General features: G+C 38.6%; 2 protein-coding genes across 4 annotated transcripts in view; one reads left to right on the top strand and one right to left on the bottom strand.

Annotated features, from left to right (window-relative positions):
• SKP2 (S-phase kinase associated protein 2) overlaps positions 1-9,505 on the top strand; it is a 39,405-nt gene extending 29,900 nt beyond the window's left edge. The window contains exons 8-10 of one of the 2 annotated variants that reach the window (XM_047767137.1): positions 1,010-1,061; positions 1,234-1,341; positions 9,310-9,505. In XM_047767137.1, the coding sequence (XP_047623093.1) occupies positions 1,010-1,061; positions 1,234-1,341; positions 9,310-9,478 (329 nt within the window). In that variant the 3' untranslated portion in view covers positions 9,479-9,505. Of the gene's footprint in view, positions 1-1,009; positions 1,062-1,233; positions 1,342-7,523 lie in introns of both variants that reach the window. The other variant, XM_047767129.1, reaches the window with a different exon arrangement.
• A 4,875-nt stretch (positions 9,506-14,380) lies between these two features.
• Positions 14,381-18,221, bottom strand: part of NADK2 (NAD kinase 2, mitochondrial) — a 50,732-nt gene continuing 46,891 nt past the window's right edge. For both annotated transcript variants that reach the window (XM_047767004.1, XM_047767012.1), the window contains one exon: positions 14,381-16,476. In XM_047767004.1, coding sequence (XP_047622960.1) covers positions 16,338-16,476 — 139 coding nt within the window. In that variant the 3' untranslated portion in view covers positions 14,381-16,337. The remainder of the gene's footprint in view (positions 16,477-18,221) is intronic.

The raw sequence follows: 18,221 nt of genomic DNA, 5'->3' as shown, positions 1-18,221 counted from the left end.
TGTAATGTCCTGAACACTTAAAACAAATCCATTCATCCTCACAAAAAAACCAGTTCTTCTGAAAGGCTGTGTAAAATTAGATATCCACTTTTAGTATATGAGGATACCTGCTGTATTATATTTCATCAATTCGGGTTATTATAATAGAGTTTTTTCCACTTGATAGCAGAAGAGTAATATTTTGATTTTATTTCCCATTTCTTGCTCCATTTTCATTATGTCTGTATTTTATAAAAGGTATCTGTTTATGTTCTTTGCCCATGTTCTATTGTTTATCTTTTTTTGCATATTAAGACCATTAGCTCTCTGCTGAATGTATGTTGGAAACGTTTATTCTCCGTTTTCTCTTACTTTGTTAATTCTACTTGTGTGCTATTTTGCTTTAACATGGTAGAGTTTTTACATTTTTATTTAGTTATTTATCAGTGTTCCCTTAATGTTTTCTTTTTTGTTTAGAAACTCCATACCTATCCCAAGATCCAGTGAATACTTACCCACATTTGTGCCTTTAGAAGTTTTTAATATATGTGGAATTTATTTGGATGTATTATTTGAATTGGAAACGTAAATTTTTTCCAGCGGTGGTGGCCATATTATTTTTTAATAATCCACTGATTTTGAGTGATACCTTTGTGATATGTTATTTGTTCATATATGTTATTTGTTTATATATTGTGGTGTTTGGTTTTGCTTTTTGCTGTAGTAAATGGGGATTTTTTTTCCTGTTATATTTCCAGACAGCTATTGCTAGACATCTAGAGAAGCTGTGGTGTTTGTTAACCAGGCCTTTTACACAGTTAGTTCTCTTACTGTTTCCAGTAGTTTTTCAGATGAGTCTCTTGGGTTTTCTGGGTGGAAAGTCTCATATGCCAAGATGATAATTTTGTTTATTTGTCCTCATAGTGTGTGATTGTAATACATTGTTCCGAATCCTAGCACAGTGTTAAGTGTTGACAGCAGATATCCTTGTCATGTTCCTCATTTGACAGTGACCATATTTTTTTTCTAGATGTCTCCACCTTAGTTGGAAGATGTCCCAATCTGGTCCACCTAGATTTAAGGTATTTTCTGTTTATTTATCTTAGAGCAGAAACTGAAAAATCATGATTCCTTATTGAATGAGGAAAGGATCTCAATGTGTTGAATCAAAGGAACCAAGCAGGAGACTGTTCCTGTCTTCTCCCTCTGGGACTGATGGATAGATTTTGAATTTTTTCTCCTACTCTGTTACAGTGATAGTGTCATGCTGAAGAATGACTGCTTTCAGGAATTTTACCAGCTCAACTACCTCCAACACCTATCCCTCAGTCGATGCTATGACATAATACCTGAAACTTTACTGTAAGTATCTTTATTTTTTAAAGCAAGCAGAAGGCAAGGATGGAAAGAGGTGTCACTTGGTGTAAAGAGTTGTCCCTGTGTTATTAACGACAGATGTTTACAACTTAAACATCAGAGTACCACAAACTAGTGAGGAAAGACTGGCAAAACCAGGGCAGATTTTTTTCCCTTAAAATGTCTGGCAAAGTTGAGTTGATTGAAGTAGGTCAATAAGCCTTTATTTAGCTGGGAGCAGGTTTAAATATTAGAAGACTGTACTAGTACTTGCAAAAGAGGAAGATAGCCTTTACTCCCACGAAGCTCAGATTTTAATAGAGAGGCAGACTGTGTGTGTGTGTTTCTGAATTTTTTCAAATCAACTGCAGTTAATTCCATAACCCTTCATCTGAGCTTAGAGAAGTTCTGCAGTCTTCTAGTGGTGTCTATCCTGGATGGTCAGGGAATGGGAAAAATAGAAGTATTTAAGTAGTAAATATTGTAAGAGTGGTGCTTTCTTTGAAGTGAGCTGGAGGCGGGGGCGGCGGGGGGGTGGCGGGTGATGAGGTTCAAAAGAGTGAAGCAATTTAGCCAAAGCTAAATATTGAGTTAATAGCTGAGCTGGGTCCACAGCCTGGGTCTCCTGGACAGGTACAAAATAGTCTGTATCTAATATAGTAGTTCTTCCAGGGGTTAATTTTGTATCGGCTCAGCAACTTCCACAAAATCAAGGAAGTACACAGAAAAAAGCAATCTGGTCCAGCTTCCTTTTAAGAAGTGCTATTATTATTATTCTCAAGCCATCCTGGGAATAATATCATCTCTCTAATTTCAAAAAGTTTTCCTGTATTTCAAAGGGCTGGAAAGTTCCTCCCACGTTAAATATAAGTATATTGCAATTTTATTGAAAACCATAAGAAATCAGTATCTTGGGAGAGTTTCCATTGTGACTCAATGGGTTAAGAACCTGACATAGTCTCTGTGAGGATGCAGGTTCAATCCCTGGCTTTGCTCAGTGGGTTAAGAATCACTTCAGCATAGGTGACAAACGGCAGCTTGGATCTGGTGTTGCTGTGGCTGTGGCGCAGGCTGGCAGCTGCAGCTCTGATTCAACCCCTGCCTGGGAACTTCCATGTGCCATATGTGCAGCCCTAAAAAAAAAAAAAGAAAAGAAAAGAAAAAAGTCAGCATCTTGGATTTGTTCTGAGGCCCCTTTCTCATTCTCTCCAATATTCCCTGAGTGGGGCTGCTGACCTCACCTAAGCTTCCTTTCCACATGAAGCTAATCAGACTTGTGGTTCATACCAAAGAGGGGTGGTGAATTTGAACAAAGAATTTATGTAGTTAGTCCTCACCTGACTGGTTTGGAGCTTGTAAGTTAGTTTTAAGAATTAATGAATAAATCAGATCCTTCAGCTATATGGAGTTAACTAGTAGAATTAGGGAATCCAGTAACTATATTTTTTAATAAATCACTTTAATTGATCTTAGGGCTCAGGGTCTGAGCTGGTATCTCATTTGGAAAAGCACTGTCTAAAAGGGATTGCCAGTATTTAGTTCCAGGGCTTTCATATGTTAGAGGCCAAACTCATGTACATGAAACTCTTATTAAAATCTCCTGGAATTCCCATTGTGGCGCAGTGGAAACAAATCCAACTAGGAACCATGAGGTTTCGGATTTGATCCCTGGCCTCGCTCAGTGGGTTAAGGATCCAATGTTGCTGTGAGCTGTCATGTGTGTCGCAGATGCGGCTCGGATCTGGCATAGCTGTGGCTGTGGTGTAGGTCGGCAGCTGTAGCTCCAATTCAACCCCTTGCCTGGGAACCTCTATATGCCGTGAGTGTGGCCCTAAAAAGACAAAAAAAAAAATCTGCCATGTGAATTTTCTAGTACCCAGAAGTCCTTGGAGCCTGGAGTGTCCACCTAAAAAGTTTTCTCTGTCATCCATCCCTTCCTGTCCTTGCCATCTGGGCTCCAGCTGCATTGACAGTGGAGCCCCCGAGGAGTGCAGTGATCATCCTTTTTTGGTTGCTTTTCTCAGGAGACTACCCATGCGTCCTACTTTTATTCTTTCTCGAGAGTTAAAGCAGGTAATACCCAAATGCTTTTCCTTGAGCAGGGGTTAAAGAGAAGCTGTGAGCCCTCACATTATAATATTTTTATCCAGTGGGATGGCAGTGCTTGAATAGTAATATCTGCAGGCAGTGTGAAATGATGGTTCAAAGGGTGAGCCTGAAGTCACAGACCTAGGTGTGAACCCTCACTGCATTGTAACTGATTTGTTTAGATATTGTCTTGAAATAAGGGAAACAGAGGCATCAGGGAGTTAAGTGACAAGTCAGATCACCAGAATAGAACAGACCAAAGAAAGGTGCTGACTTGAACTTTAAGATAAAAGATATGTTTCTTTAGACATTACATAAAGAGTATACTGGTTTACTTTGTGACTCCATTAAGATGAATTTGCTAGTACCCTGTCCTTAAAAGTTTCACAAGATAAACTGTTTCTAATTTCAGTCATTGCAGCAACTGATGGAAAAATACCTAGTAAGGATTCTAGGATCTTCAGCTGTAATTTCCAGAAAGTCATTTTTGCTAAAGAATTTTCATTTCTGTTTTTGTTTGTTTGTTTGTTTGTTTGTTTGTTTTAGGGCCACACCCATGGCATAGGGAAGTTCCCATGCTCTGTGTTGAATCGGAGCTGCAGCTGCCAGCCTATACCACAGCCACAGCAACGCCAGATCCGAGCCGCATCTGCCACCTATGCCACGGCTCACAGAAACACCAGAGTCTTAACCCACTGAGCGAGGCCAGGGATCAAACCCACATCCTCATGGATACTAGTTGGGTTCTTAACCTGCTGAGCCGCAACGAGAAGGCCCAAGAATTTTCACTTCTTATCTCAGAAGTGGGAAATTGAAATTTGAGGTTCTTTCTTCCGTAATGATAATGCTTTGAAGTACTTGGGAGACTGTGGATTTTTCACCTTTAGACCAGGAGCCTTATATTTATTCCCTTGCTCCTTACCTGGTCTGATATCGTATATCCAAGCGTTCCAATTATTCCATAGTTCTCATTTAAGTAAGAAACCCAAGCTGGAGATAGTAATCTGATCTGAGATTAGGAGAGACAAGCAGCAACAATTGTTGTGGGAGGATTTATAGTTACGGAATTTAAGGTTTTATGAGGCAACCAGGATCATGTAGATGAGGTAGAGGTGTGAACCTGTGAAAAGGTTTATAAATATCTTTTGTTTACTAAAACTAAACAGCCATCAGCATCATTTTATCCTTCTTAAGTTAGAAATTATGGCTTTTAAATGATTCGTTTCTAGGTTCTGTCCCTTCGTTTGCTTTTCAGTCTCTTCCGTTGTATTTTCAGAGTGTTCTGCTGTGTCGTAGGTGATACCCATACAAGGGGCTTTTGGGCAGGGGGTGTCTCCTTAAAATGTCAAAGACTTTTTCTGGTTTTTGACTTGGGACTGATCATTGGTCCACCAGCCCATGTTGCCCAGCTGACTCCTTTCTCACGTCAAACACCTGAGTGTCTTCCAAGAGCCTGGGATGATTTCCTTCCTCGCCAAGGCTCCTTCCTAGTGCTGTTGCAAGAACATTTCTTCTTCTTTCATCTGCCATCCCTCCTCTTCTCACTCCCACCTATCATTTCGTCTTTGAAATACTGTCTGCTGCTAAATGCTTTAACAGCTTGGCTTCTCTGGAGATCCCAGAAGCAGAATTCTCATGGCTATTCCAAAGTTCCCATATACTCAGATTTCCCATGAGAAGGATTTAAGGTTGGGGCAGGATTGCTCTCATCTTAAGTGATAATAGGTATAAACATCTATGCATTTTGACCTTTCTTTATACTCCTATTTCTGTTCCAGAGATTAGCTTTTTTCAAGAATAACAGCAATTTGTTCTTCCTGATTTTTTTTTTGGTCTGTTGCGACCTGTGGATCTTACTGTGCACTCCCTCCCCACCCCCCTTTAGGAACACCAAGCATTTATTTTGTTTGAATACTACTTTGACTTCCTAAATGTCCCTTCTTCTTATACTCAGCTGATATATATTAAGCATCTATAATGTTTAAGACACTTGGTTGAATGTAGAATAAATACCCCAAGAGGGGAAGTGAGAGGACGGGAAGAACAGATTTAGCCTGGAAGGTCTTAAGGTCAACTGAATGGTTTGCATTCTATAAACATGAGGGAAGCATCAAAGGCTTTTTTTTTTTTTTTTGCCTTTTCTAGTGCTGCTTCCGCAGCATATGGAGGTTCCCAGGCTAGGGGTCAATTGAAGCTGTAGCATCTGGCCTACACCACAGCCACAGCAACTCGGGATCCGAGCCGCACCTGCAACCTACAGCACAGCTCACGGCAACGCCAGATCCTGAACCCCACTGAGCAAGGCCAGGGATCAAACCCACAACCTCACAGTTCCTAGTCAGATTCGTTAACCACTGAGCCAGGACGGGAACTCCCAGCATCAAAGGCTTTTGAGTAGGAGAAGGACATGCTCTGAGCTAGGCTTACAAAGATGCCTTGGTCATTGATACACATGCTCAGCTGAAAGGAAGAAAGATTGGAGGTGAGGTGAGAAGTATTAGAAGGAAGGTTTAACTTTTTTATTACTGGCTGTATGAAAATGTAAAGGATGCTTCTGGAGTTCCCGTCATGGCTCAGTGGTTAACGAACCCGACTAGTAACCATGAGGTTGCTGGTTCGATCACTGGCCTTGCTCAGTGAGTTAAGGATCTGGTGTTGCCATGAGCATGGTGTAGGTTGCAGGCACAGCTCGGATCTGGCATTGCTGTGGCTGTGGTGTAGGTTGGCGGCTACAGCCCCGATTCGACCCCTAGCCTGGGAACCTCCATATGCCAGGGGTGCGGCCCTCAAAGGCCAAAAAAATAAAATAAATTTTTTAAAAAGTATAAAGGATGCTTCTAATTCTAGGTCATTGATCCGCTCATTGATCTGCAGTGGGATTTTGTTGAAATTCAAAATTAAATATTCCCTTTCCTGAGACTTTGTACTATGTGTCCCAACCTAGAGTAAATACAGATCAGAGAGGTGAATTTCTAAGCACACAGATCTGGGTTAAGAAAAAAGAATCATTACCCAAAAGTATTTATTTTGGGAAAACAGGCTCCCTTTTTTGTCAACCAGAATTTCACTGTTGACAGAACTGTATTTCCCCTAATGTGATATACCTCCTTGGAGGACTGGGTTACATGTGACAGAGGGAAATGGTAACATGTAGAGAAAATGACCATTTCCTCTATCTGCACCCAACACATGACCCTGTCTAAAATACTGTTGTCAGGAGTTCCTGTTGTGGCTCAGTGGAAACGAATCTGACTGGCAGCCATGAGGACACAGGTTCGATCCCTGGCCTCTCTCGGTGGGCTAAGGATCCAGCGTTTCCATGAGCTGTAGTGTAGGTCACAGACACAGCTCGGATCCCGAGTTGCTGTGACTATGGCTTAGGCCGGCAGCTATAGTTCCGATTCGACCCCTAGCCTGGGAACCTCCATATTCTGTGGGTACAGCCCTAAAAAAATAAAATAAAATACTGTTGTCAAATCCCTGTTAGGTTTCATTGCATATAATGGACCTGTTGCGTATTCACCAGTATTTAAAAGTTAACAACTCTGCTCACATCTTTTGAGAGGGCAGGCCTCGTTCAAATAAAGGTCAAGTCTGCATCCTCAAGTTGCATGCACCTTTTGGTGACTCCAGCATTTACTTTTACCATCACTAGCTTGCTGGCTTCTCCCCACAACACAGTGACACTTGTCAGTATAAATCAAGACGAGAAAGGGGAGTTCCCGCTGTGGCACAGTGGGTTAAGAATCCGACTGCTGTGGCTCAAGTCACTGCAGAGGCACCAGTTCAAACCCCCCACTGGGTGCAGTGGATTAAAGGAGAGGAAGAAAATGTAGTTGGATTTTAAATAAAACTTTGAGTTTTTAGGTGGTTAGAAATTCAACAAAAATGCACTTACGTGTTTCCTAAGGCCCAAGCTATGGCCCATGCTTTGTGAGTTGATTCACCTTTGCTATTTTCCCAAATCATTGATTGCAAGTTGTGTCTTCAGTTTGCCTTTTATAAGATATGATACAGATTGTAAAAACGAGGTCATGTAACTCTAGTGCAACACAGTTACCATAGATACAGCTACTCTGAAAGTCTCTCTTCCTTTCCAGGGAACTTGGAGAAATTCCCACACTAAAAACACTACAAGTCTTTGGAATCGTGCCAGACGGTACCCTTCAACTGTTAAAAGAAGCCCTTCCTCATCTACAGATTAATTGTTCCCATTTTACCACCATTGCCAGGCCAACCATTGGCAACAAAAAGAACCAGGAGATATGGGGCATCAAATGCCGACTGACACTGCAGAAGCCCAGTTGTCTATGAAGTATCTGTTGCAGGATGGTGTCTCCTCTTTTCTTTGAACAGGGAAAGTAGGCAGGAAGCCCAGTTGCTGAAGAACTCGGCTATTTTTATTCTTGGTTTTCCCTTGCCTTCCTTCTCCAAGTATATTAGCGAACCATTCGAGAGAGAAAAAGACAAAGTGTTGCTTCGAAAAAATGACTCTGAAAGCTTTTATCACTGCTCTACCCCTAAGAGTCTTAAGTTGTAAGAGTCTAAGTTGTAGACCTTTTAAAATTTTAGGAGAATGAGCCTATCATTTCAAGAGAGCTTAAAGAGCAAAATTTGAGCCACCTCTTCCAAGTGCCCTTCTTATTAAATTTATTTAGAATCATGCTTAAAAATCATCACCAGCGAATTATTTTCATAGCCTGTTTGGCAACTGAACGTTCTTCTATTTAATTTTTCAGTACTGCTTTGTAAGATGTAGATTGCAAGAATAATAAGCTATTGGTATTGTAAGCTGAACAGAATGAGAATCATAGAGTAGATTTGAGGCAATCTCTTCCGAGGATAGAAAGAAAAATATACATTTCAACGTTGCCTTGAGATTTGAAAATGGATTTGTGGAAACAAATAGCCCTGAATAATTCACCTTAAAGCAGAAATAAACAGCCAGCCAACCAGAAGTATGATGTTGGTATAGAATTTAAAGACTAAAGAGGCAGTTTTCTCTGACAAGTTAATCTGTAGAATCCTCTAGTGCATATTAATGAGGTCTCCTTTATGTACTCTGTTCCCAGGATTCTCAATTAATTGTGGGCTTCTGACTTTATGATCAAATTATGGAAACATGAGTTATTTAGCTTTGACAATGACTTGCTTTGTTTTAAAAAGATGTTGGTAACCAGTCAGTGTCTAATCCTTGAGATGTTGGATGGAAAGCCTGCCATCTTCTTCCCTCATCGCTGGGGTTCTTGAAGTTATTTTTATATTACTCTGGAATCAAATATTTTAAATTGTCCTTTTTTTTCTTTAATGGCCTCCCACAGTGATTATTTGAAACTACCCATTTTATGAAGTTACTGGACCTAGAGTTCACCAAGCCACATGTTCCTTTCAGTCAGAAATACACACTAAAAGGAGGTGTACAGTCCATGCAGTTTCAGAGCAGTAAGCCCCACTACATAAAAATTACATCTACATTAAAAAAAGAAAAAAAAAGTTGCACCTACGTAAAGGTTAAGACTCAGGTATTGAACCTTTTGATAGCATCAGTGACTTTTTCTTTTTAATGATCCATAGAAGCAAAAGAATTAAATTCTGCTCTTTAAAAAAACCCCACACATGGACAACACAAATTTCTTATTTAAATTGATGACCTCCCCACATGTTCAAAATGGAACAAAAAGCCCCATCTCATCATTTCTAGTAACATCACTTTTTTTAAAAATCAGATTTTTCAAATCTGTTAGAAACAATGGTATGAAGTGCCCTTATCTGCTCAGACGGGAGGAGGAAGAACATTTTAAAGTAGTGTTACACAGGAAATGATTATGCTTCAATTCCATAGTAGTTAAAAAGTGCTAAATACTACTTGAAATTCATTGTTTACAGATTAGTGACAAAGGCTGAAGATAGGATCCGGTTGGCCTCTGACTTCCGGATGTCCTCAAAATACAGTACTTCCAAACCCAAGACCAGCCATAAGCTATTTTGCTTACATGTCAGAGTAATCTGTATTTTTGTATGTGATTTCTACTTTTATAGACTTGTTTTAAAATAAAACACATTTTTATAAAAATGAGTACTTCAGCTGAGTTGTATTCCTTTTTTCTTTATCTTTGGGGTTAAAATCCGCATTTGGTGTGATGTACAGTTTGTCTCAATCCTCTGAATAAGGCCCTTTAAAATAAGCCCTAACATGGTCCTTTTTCCCTCCGTCTACTTCATATGCTTGTTGTCAAGTTAAAATGTTTATAATGCTTTGGCAAGGTGCTAAATACAGGCTTGTTATGGTTTGAAGTACTTCTCAAAGGAATAATGTTTGTAAAACATTTGAAATTTAAGTGATAAATATTATAGTCAAGTACTGTCAATAAGAGTCAGCAAGTAGCACTTTCTAAATACAGACTTCATCAGCTTCTCCTACATATTTTGCTCTCATTAGGAAACTATTTGAATAGTTTATGTTATACCCAGAAATCTTCCAGAAACTATTTCCTTTTGAACTCCTCCAAATGGTAGAACAGTGATTCTTCTTGAATATCATCCAGTTTTTTGCTTCTTTTTTGGTATTATCACTACTGTGCTTCCTTTTTTGTTTTTAATTAAGAAAAATGTCAAATGCCAAAAGCAGAGAAGATGATGAACCTCATCCACTTTCAAACCTCATTATCGGCTTTCAAAGGTAACTGACTCATGGCCAGTATCGTTTCATCATCCCATCAATCCCCGCCACCACCACCACACACACACAGATGATTATTATTATTATTATTATTTTGTCTTTTTGCTATTTCTTTGGGCTGCTCCCGCAGCATATGGAGGTTCCCAGACTAGGGGTCGAATTGGAGCTATAGCTGCCAGCCTACGCCAGAGCCACAGCAACGTGGGATCCGAGCCACGTCTGCAACCTACACCACAGCTCATGGCAACACTGGATCCTTAACCCACTGAGCAAGGGCAGGGATCGAACCCACAACCTCATGGTTCCTAGTCGGATTCGTTAACCACTGAGCCACGACGGGAACTCCAACACACAGATTATTTTGAAGCAAAACTATGACTTCATAAGTAGTTCAGTATATATATCTCTAAGAGATATTCTCCTGAATTAATTCTGAAATGTTAAAAATGAAGACGGTGTTGAAAATTCCTCAGCTGTCTATAGTGTTTCCTTATATGAGTTTGTTTTGATCAGGCTCCAAACATGGTTCATACATTGCATTTTGTTGACATTGACATGTGCTTAAGTCTCTTATTAATCTTGACTATCCCTACAATTTATCTACCAAAGAAAGTAGTTGTTTGTCCTGTGTTCCACATTCTCGATTTTGTTATTGTGCTTGATCCCTGGCGTAACGTTTAAAGGTTTATCTGTCCCGTTTCCATACACTGCTAGTTAGAGCTAGCATCAAAAAGTTCATAACCAGTAGTGATTTGGGCACCCAAGAGATACTTGGTAACATCTGAAAACAGTTTCAGCTGTCACAAGTGGAGAGGTGCAACTGGCATCTTGCAGGTTCAGACCAAGGATGCTGCGAATCATCCTCCAATATCCAAGACAGCCCCTCCCGACAAAGAATGACCTGGTCCAAAACCTCAATAATGCCAGAAACCCTGATCAGGACGCTTAGCCTATCAAGGGTTTTTTTCGTTTTCTGTGTTGTTTGTTGTTGTTTCTTAGCAAGGAGACACTTGAGAGGTAGTATTACAGTCCTACTTCAAGAGGCATATAACGTCTGGCTGTCATCCTTTTCATAATGGTAACATCTGCCTGTGGCCCTTGACTCCTCTCTCTCTTATACCTTTGCCATAAGTTCCCAAGATCCGAGGTAAATTCTAGCCAAATGCAAAATTTTTATTTTGGGATAAAGTGACTCGTGTCCCTCTATCAAGGTGAACGCAATTATAATCCAACATTTACCGCTGATCTACAACATGGAGGATACTATGCCTGAATGACAGCACAGGGGAAGGTGCAAAGCAGGAGGAAAGGCAGTCAGTCCAGGAAAACTAGAAAGGAACACCTTCCCTCCGGATACCCTAACCTTGGAACCAAACCGCAGCCCCTCCTCCTCACCACTCCTCTCCCCATCCCCACTTAGCCAAATATCCCGGGAAGTCAAGCCCTCTTCACCAAGAGAGTAGCTCCTCACCATACAGGTTCAAGTCCTATAGCCTGTACCAAACTCATTTTATGGATTTGTTTTGCTTTAATATTTGAGTTTTCATATTTACTTGTTAGGGAATTGTATTACCAAAATGCTAATAGTTTGATATTTCTTAAACCAGATATCAAAATATCTAAACTTGCACCTGTGAACTTAAAAATCACTCTATTTTAAGGTCTTCAAATGGCAAGGGCTGTGATTGATGGGAAACAGTAAAAAAAAGACTTTTTCCATGGCCATACATTTTAAAGTTAATAGGCACACTGGAATCTATCATATCCCAACCATTACCGTGGATTTATATTGTCTCAAACAAAAACCAGCCATTTGGTCATTTATACTGGCTTTTAAAATGACTTTTCTGAAGTTCCTATCGTGGCTCAGTGTAAAGAGCCCGACTACCATCCATGAGGATGCAGCTTTGATCCTCGGCGTCCCCTCAGTAGGTTAAGGATCCCGACGTTGCCATGGACTGCAGTGTAGGCCAGCAGCTGTAGCTCCAATTCAATCCCTAGCCTGGGAAACTTCCATACCCCAAATGTGCAGCCCTAAAAAGCAAAGTAAATAAAATGCCTTTTCACTCAAAATTATTAATTTACTACTCAGGATAATAATTGTAAGTTCATTTGCAGTGGTGTAGCTGCAAGAGCCAGGGAGTAGAGAGGTAAGACTTTGGCAGTGTTTTAATCCAAAACCACATGTAAAGTGGATAATCCACAACAACCGATTTAATGGGCTAATGGAAATATTTAAAAGATTAATAGAACGAGTCTATGAAGAATCATCATCAAGAGATGGTGCTTCGAAGGAAAGATCTGAGGCAGGAGGGAAGAGCTATGTATCAAAGATTAATTACCAGGGTATTTTAAATATTTTCTTGTGAAAGCCAAGAACAACTAGTCTAGCATGCTGACAACCTGGCAAATCATTTCAGCTCTCTTCAACCATTTAAAGAAAGTAAGTGTAGGGGGGAAAGTTGCAGTTGGGGGAAATGTATTTAAAAGAACAGTCTTTGAAAACCTGCTTCTCAGATAACGTCCTATTTCAATTATCCATAATAAGATCACGCCCCCCCACCACCACGAACTGCTTAGGAATGTTTCAGCATAGTAAAACCATCATTTATTATCATAATAGGCAATTTCTTCTCTAGCTATGCCAGTTTTTAAGTATTCACTGTACGAAGGTACAAATCAGAATTCACAGGCCCTTCCCCAGTGAATTCACAATCTACTGGTATCAAAGTCTGTGTATTGTTCATATTGACCTCTTCAACAGTCCTCTCTGGACCCCAAGTTTTGAATTTTTTTTCAAACTGTTGATGTTTGAAAAGGGAGAACAATATAAGTTATAAGCTATAGCATTGCTACCCTAAAAATTATTCAAATTAACACTGAAAACATTTTTCTTCTTTTAGCTCCTCCTTTAGTCAGTAATTTTCCTAAAAATCTATCATAAAATAAAGCTCATGACACTTTAAAAAAAATACTCTTTGTGCCTTCACGTAGAAAACTTAAACCTTTTCAGGAGTTCCTGTTGTGGCTCAGCATAAATGAATCTGACTAGTATTTATGAGGATGCAGGTCTGATCCCTGACCTTGCTCAGTTGGGTTAAGGATCTGGTGTTGCCATGAGCTGTGGTGTAGGTCACAGATGAGGCTCGGATCCTGAGTTGCTGTGGCTGTGGTGTAGGCTGGCAGCTACAGCTCCAATTCAACCCCTAGCCTGGAAACCTCCATATGCCATCGGTATGGCCCTAAAAATAAGAAAGACCAAAAAAGGAGTTCCCATTGTGGTACAATGGAAACGATCCGACCAGTAATGAATCCGACTAGAAACCGTGAGGTTGAGAGTTCAATCCCTGGCCTCACTCAGTGGGTTAAGGATCCGGCATTGCTATGAGCTGTGGTGTAGGTGGCAGACACGGCTTGAATCCTGTGTGGCTGTGGTACAGGCCAGCAGCTGTAGCTCGGATTCAAGCCCTAGCCTGGGAATCTTCATGTGCCGTGGGTGCGGCCCTGAAAAAAAGAAAAAGAAAACTTGAGGCTTCTCATAGAATTATACCCTAATGCCTTCATGGTTATTTTAAAATCAACAACAGACTGCATCTGAAATAAACAGGTCCTCTGCAGCTCAGCAGTTTATCAGCATGTTTACTCTTTTCCTCCGCCCCCGAATATGTATTATAATTACATATATAATTTTTTCATTATATCATTTATGTCACATTATCCCCGAGATCTTTTTTGCACAACTGTCTTGTTAGATACAACCCTTAAGTATGATGATGCATATACTGTGATATACTGCCACAATGAATGAATATTTTAATGATTTAAAATCTAAACTTACATTGTTATTTTTACAGCAGGGCAATACATAATGAATCTTTACATTTATACTGGTCAACTTTTTCAACTTAATATTTTTCAATAAAATTTGTTAACTGCTCTTTCTACATGTTTTATACATACTGTTTGATACTTGAAAGTGAAATCAATGGAAATTCTTTATCCTCAAAGGCTATACACATTTAGTAAAACACGTAGTATGATTTGATTTACTGGGGCCATAAATATAACTACAAATGGAGCATCAAAAATATTAACTCAAAATTACCCAAAAAGTGTTTCTACATCTACCAGGTTAAGTACTGTGTTCAAATATCAGCAGTTAATGAAGTCAACAGGGCAGAGTAATACATAGCAGTGGTGAAAATGACATTTTGGGGAAATCTGGTTTTCAAGTAAGGACTCATAAAAGCTAAAGAAATACATGAAAGAAAAAAAAGATAACAATGGTTTAATTTTATTCACATAGTTTCCATTAAAAGGTTAACTCATTCATAAAAACATTTTTCCTATTCTAACATCCTTTGCCTCTCATCATCCCCACCACAGAGCAAAAATATTCGAAGTTATATCACAAATGGAGCACATTAAGTATTTTTAAAACCTTTAAAATATGCCTTAGGAACAATTTTACACAGCAGGTTACCTATTAATATATTACATATTAACAGATCTACGGTACCATTTTGAACAATCATATTTCCTTGATATTAAAGATGGAGATGGGATTTTTGTCAAAAGAGTATATTTTAAATGTTAGGAAGTTTCTCTAGTATGGAAGTTCACTTCTTTATAAAGTGGCATCTTAAGTATATCATTTTGAAATCAAACCAGAAAGTTGATCCATTTCTCGGAAAACACTAATTTTTATTGTACGCATCACATCAACTCCTTGCTCCAAGGGTCTGTGCAGATACTCTTAACTAAGAAAAGCAGATTCTTGTTCTGGATCTACATCAAAACCTAGATTATCTTTGATAGTAACATTGATATAAAAAATTTGACAAAAACATGATATATGTTGCCATAACCAAGTATATTTGATTTGATTATACAGCCCAGCTTTCACAGAATTGACTTCTGAGCTCACTAGACTCAAGCTCTATCAAGATAGTCTATTTCACCAATGCATATCAAGCATTTGTCACAGCACATGGCATAGAGTGAATGTTCAATAAACATTTCAGTTACTGAAGAAAATTTTTTAACGCAGGTGGGGAAAAAAAAAACCTGATACAGCCTTGAATAATTGGAATGAGAATAACAACTGTCTCATGTTGCACCGAGAGGTGATTTTCATGATAGTCCTAAGATTACTTATAAGTAGATCAGGAATTAGGAAAAGAAACTGTCATAATGAGGAAAAAAGAGAAGCCATAACATTTTATCTTCCAAAGCTAATGTGTAAAACTTGGAATATTAGCTAGGCGAAAACTGCCATGATAATAAGTAAGGCAATTCCAAAATTAAAGTGTTTTGCGTATTTATTAGATAATCCATTTTCTGACAAAACTCCTAACACTAGATAAAAACTGTCTTTTTAAAAGGTTTTACCAAACTCCTAATAGAACATGGCTCATCAGCTCATCCTTCTAATCTGAATCTATGTTAGAGAGTTTTAAATACAGAAGAACTTTATTAGACTCAAATCATTAAAAAAATTACCGAAGACCAAAAATAATACATTTATAACAGTGTTATGATTTTGTCCAGATATATTTCACCCAGCATTGTCAAAATTAACCTGACAGTCAAGTAAATGAAAACATCTATAAATAATTTCAAAAATGATTGAATTTTTAAAATCAATAGTCATCACAATATCATTGTGTTCTGAAGTTAGAAAACCCTTAGTATATATAAAAACACATTTACCTACTTCAATTAGGTCAATGTCAGGATTTATCAAAATTCTCCATCATCAAAGCTTTTTAAAAAACTTGATTTTTAGGTACTATAAAAAAATACTAATCAAATGATATGTGTTTGGTCTGACCAATTCCACAAAGTTAGAAGGAAAAGGAAAGGGGGAAAAAAAAAACTTGTACAGTTAAATTTTAAATCCTAAACATTTAATCTTTTATTTGAGCCTACCTCTCAAAAAAAAAAAAAAAAAAAAAGATATCAGCACTCTTGGAAACCAACTGTAAGCAATAGAGAAATTTCACTGGTAACATCATATCAGTTTAGTCCATCCGTTTTCTTACACAGTGAACATCTTTTCTATCAGAATCCAACAGAAGAAGAATGCAAATCTCACTTTCTTGGTCACCTTTGAGCCCAAGGCCAACCAGTCTCAACAATAACCAAAAAATGTAGCTTTATGACCGGTCAGTAGTCTGTTTCTGCAGAAAAACTATTTTTTCCTGTATTCAAAATTGTCATCTGAGGAAATTCTTCACTGTTCTAGAAGCACAGTTCGAAGTTCATCTTCCTTATTGATCAACATGGAAGCAATTGCTCCATCATTAAACTCAAAGGAAGTTCCTCCATCCACAACCATGCAGGCATCCCAACAACGAGAACGAACACAAACCCTAAGCAGAAAGAAATACCTCGATAAATATTAACAGTTTTCTTAACCAAAATTTTAGTTTCTTTAAAACATTTAATTTTTATCTAAACTGTCAGATAAATCATTTGGTCTTAATTTTACACATCAAGTTGCTCTCCGGTATGAGAGAATTAGTGACTATATGAATACATTGGTATATTACCAAAAAAAAAAAAAAAACTCAAAAATTAAATGTTCAGGATAGCTCCATTTATCCAAACATTTATCAGTGTACAAGTTCAGATCTGATGGAATTCATAGGCTTTTGTTGAATGTGGAGTTATTACAAGTATTTTAAGTATTGAGCAAGAATGTAACTATTTTTGTGTAAAATTTTTATTTACGTGGAACATAGAGAAACAGCACAAATTATCAGGTACAGTTTGATGAACACACTTGTATAATCAGCACTCAAATTAGGCACTGGATGTTACCCAGCTCCCCAGAAGCTCCCTCACTGCTCTTGGTCCCATCTCCCAGTCTCTACCCTTGGGCCCTCCTTCCCAAGCACTTCAACTATCCTAATTTCAATCACTACAGTAGTATGGTAGTAACAGCTTTCTATTCTTGAACTTTATGTAAATGGGAAGACTAGAACAGGCATACCTGTAACTAGCTTCTTTTGCCCAATAGTATGTTTGTGAAATTATCCATATCATTACATGTAGCAGTAGTGTGTTTTATCTTGTTGTTGTTGTTGCTGGGCTTTTTAGGGCCGCAGGTGCGGTATGTTGAAGTTCCCAGGCTAGGGGTTGAATCTGAGCTGCTGTTGCCGGCCTACACCACAGCCAAAGCAACACAGGATCTGAGCCTCATCTATGGCCTACACCACAGCTCATGGCAACAGCAGATCCTAAACCCACAGAGTGAGGCCAGGGATCGAACCTGCATCTTCATGGACACTAGTTGGGTTTGTTTCCAACTAAGCCACAATGAGAACTCCCATATTTTCACTGTTGTATGAAAATACGTGCACTGTATGAAAATATCAAAATTTAAGTATCTCTTCTACTATTCATGGACATCTGGGTTTTTATCTATTGGGAACAGTGCTACTATGATTATTCTTCAGCATGTCTTTTGGTACACACATTTCTATCAATTATACATTTCTGATGGATATATATCTTGGAGTAAAGATATCACTTGGAGTAAAGATATATCACTGAACATGATATATTCAGCTTTGGTAGGTAACTGCCAAACAATTTTCCAAACTATTCCTAATAGTAATATATAAAAGTTCCAGGTGCTCCACCTTATCAACTGGTATTTTAGCTGTTCTAGTGGGTATGTATGGTATCATACTGTGTAGTTTTAACTTGCATTTCCAAGACGAATAATAAAGTCCAGGAAGTTTCTCCATACACCCATTTCTCTTTTGTGAAATGCCTGACCAAGACTTTGGGCTGTTTTTCTACTGGGTTGCCTGGTTTTTTTGTTTTTTTTCTTATTGACTTGTAGGAATTTTTGTAATATATTCTGGGTGTGAGTCATTGTTAGATATAGGTTTCAATAAGAATCTCACTCTATGGAGTGCCTTTTTATTTTCTTAATGGTGGTGTTGATTAACAAAAGGTTTTACCTCTTTTTTTTTTTTTTTTGTCTTTTGTTGTCATTATTGTTGTTGTTGCTATTTCTTGGGCCGCTCCCACGGCATATGGAGGTTCCCAGGCTAGGGGTTGAATCGGAGCTGTAGCAACTGGCCTACGCCAGAGCCACAGCAAC

Source organism: Phacochoerus africanus, chromosome 1 (genome assembly GCF_016906955.1).
Source record: "Phacochoerus africanus isolate WHEZ1 chromosome 1, ROS_Pafr_v1, whole genome shotgun sequence".
NCBI classification, from domain to species: domain Eukaryota; kingdom Metazoa; phylum Chordata; class Mammalia; order Artiodactyla; family Suidae; genus Phacochoerus; species Phacochoerus africanus.
This window is presented reverse-complemented; position numbering and strand designations above follow the sequence as displayed.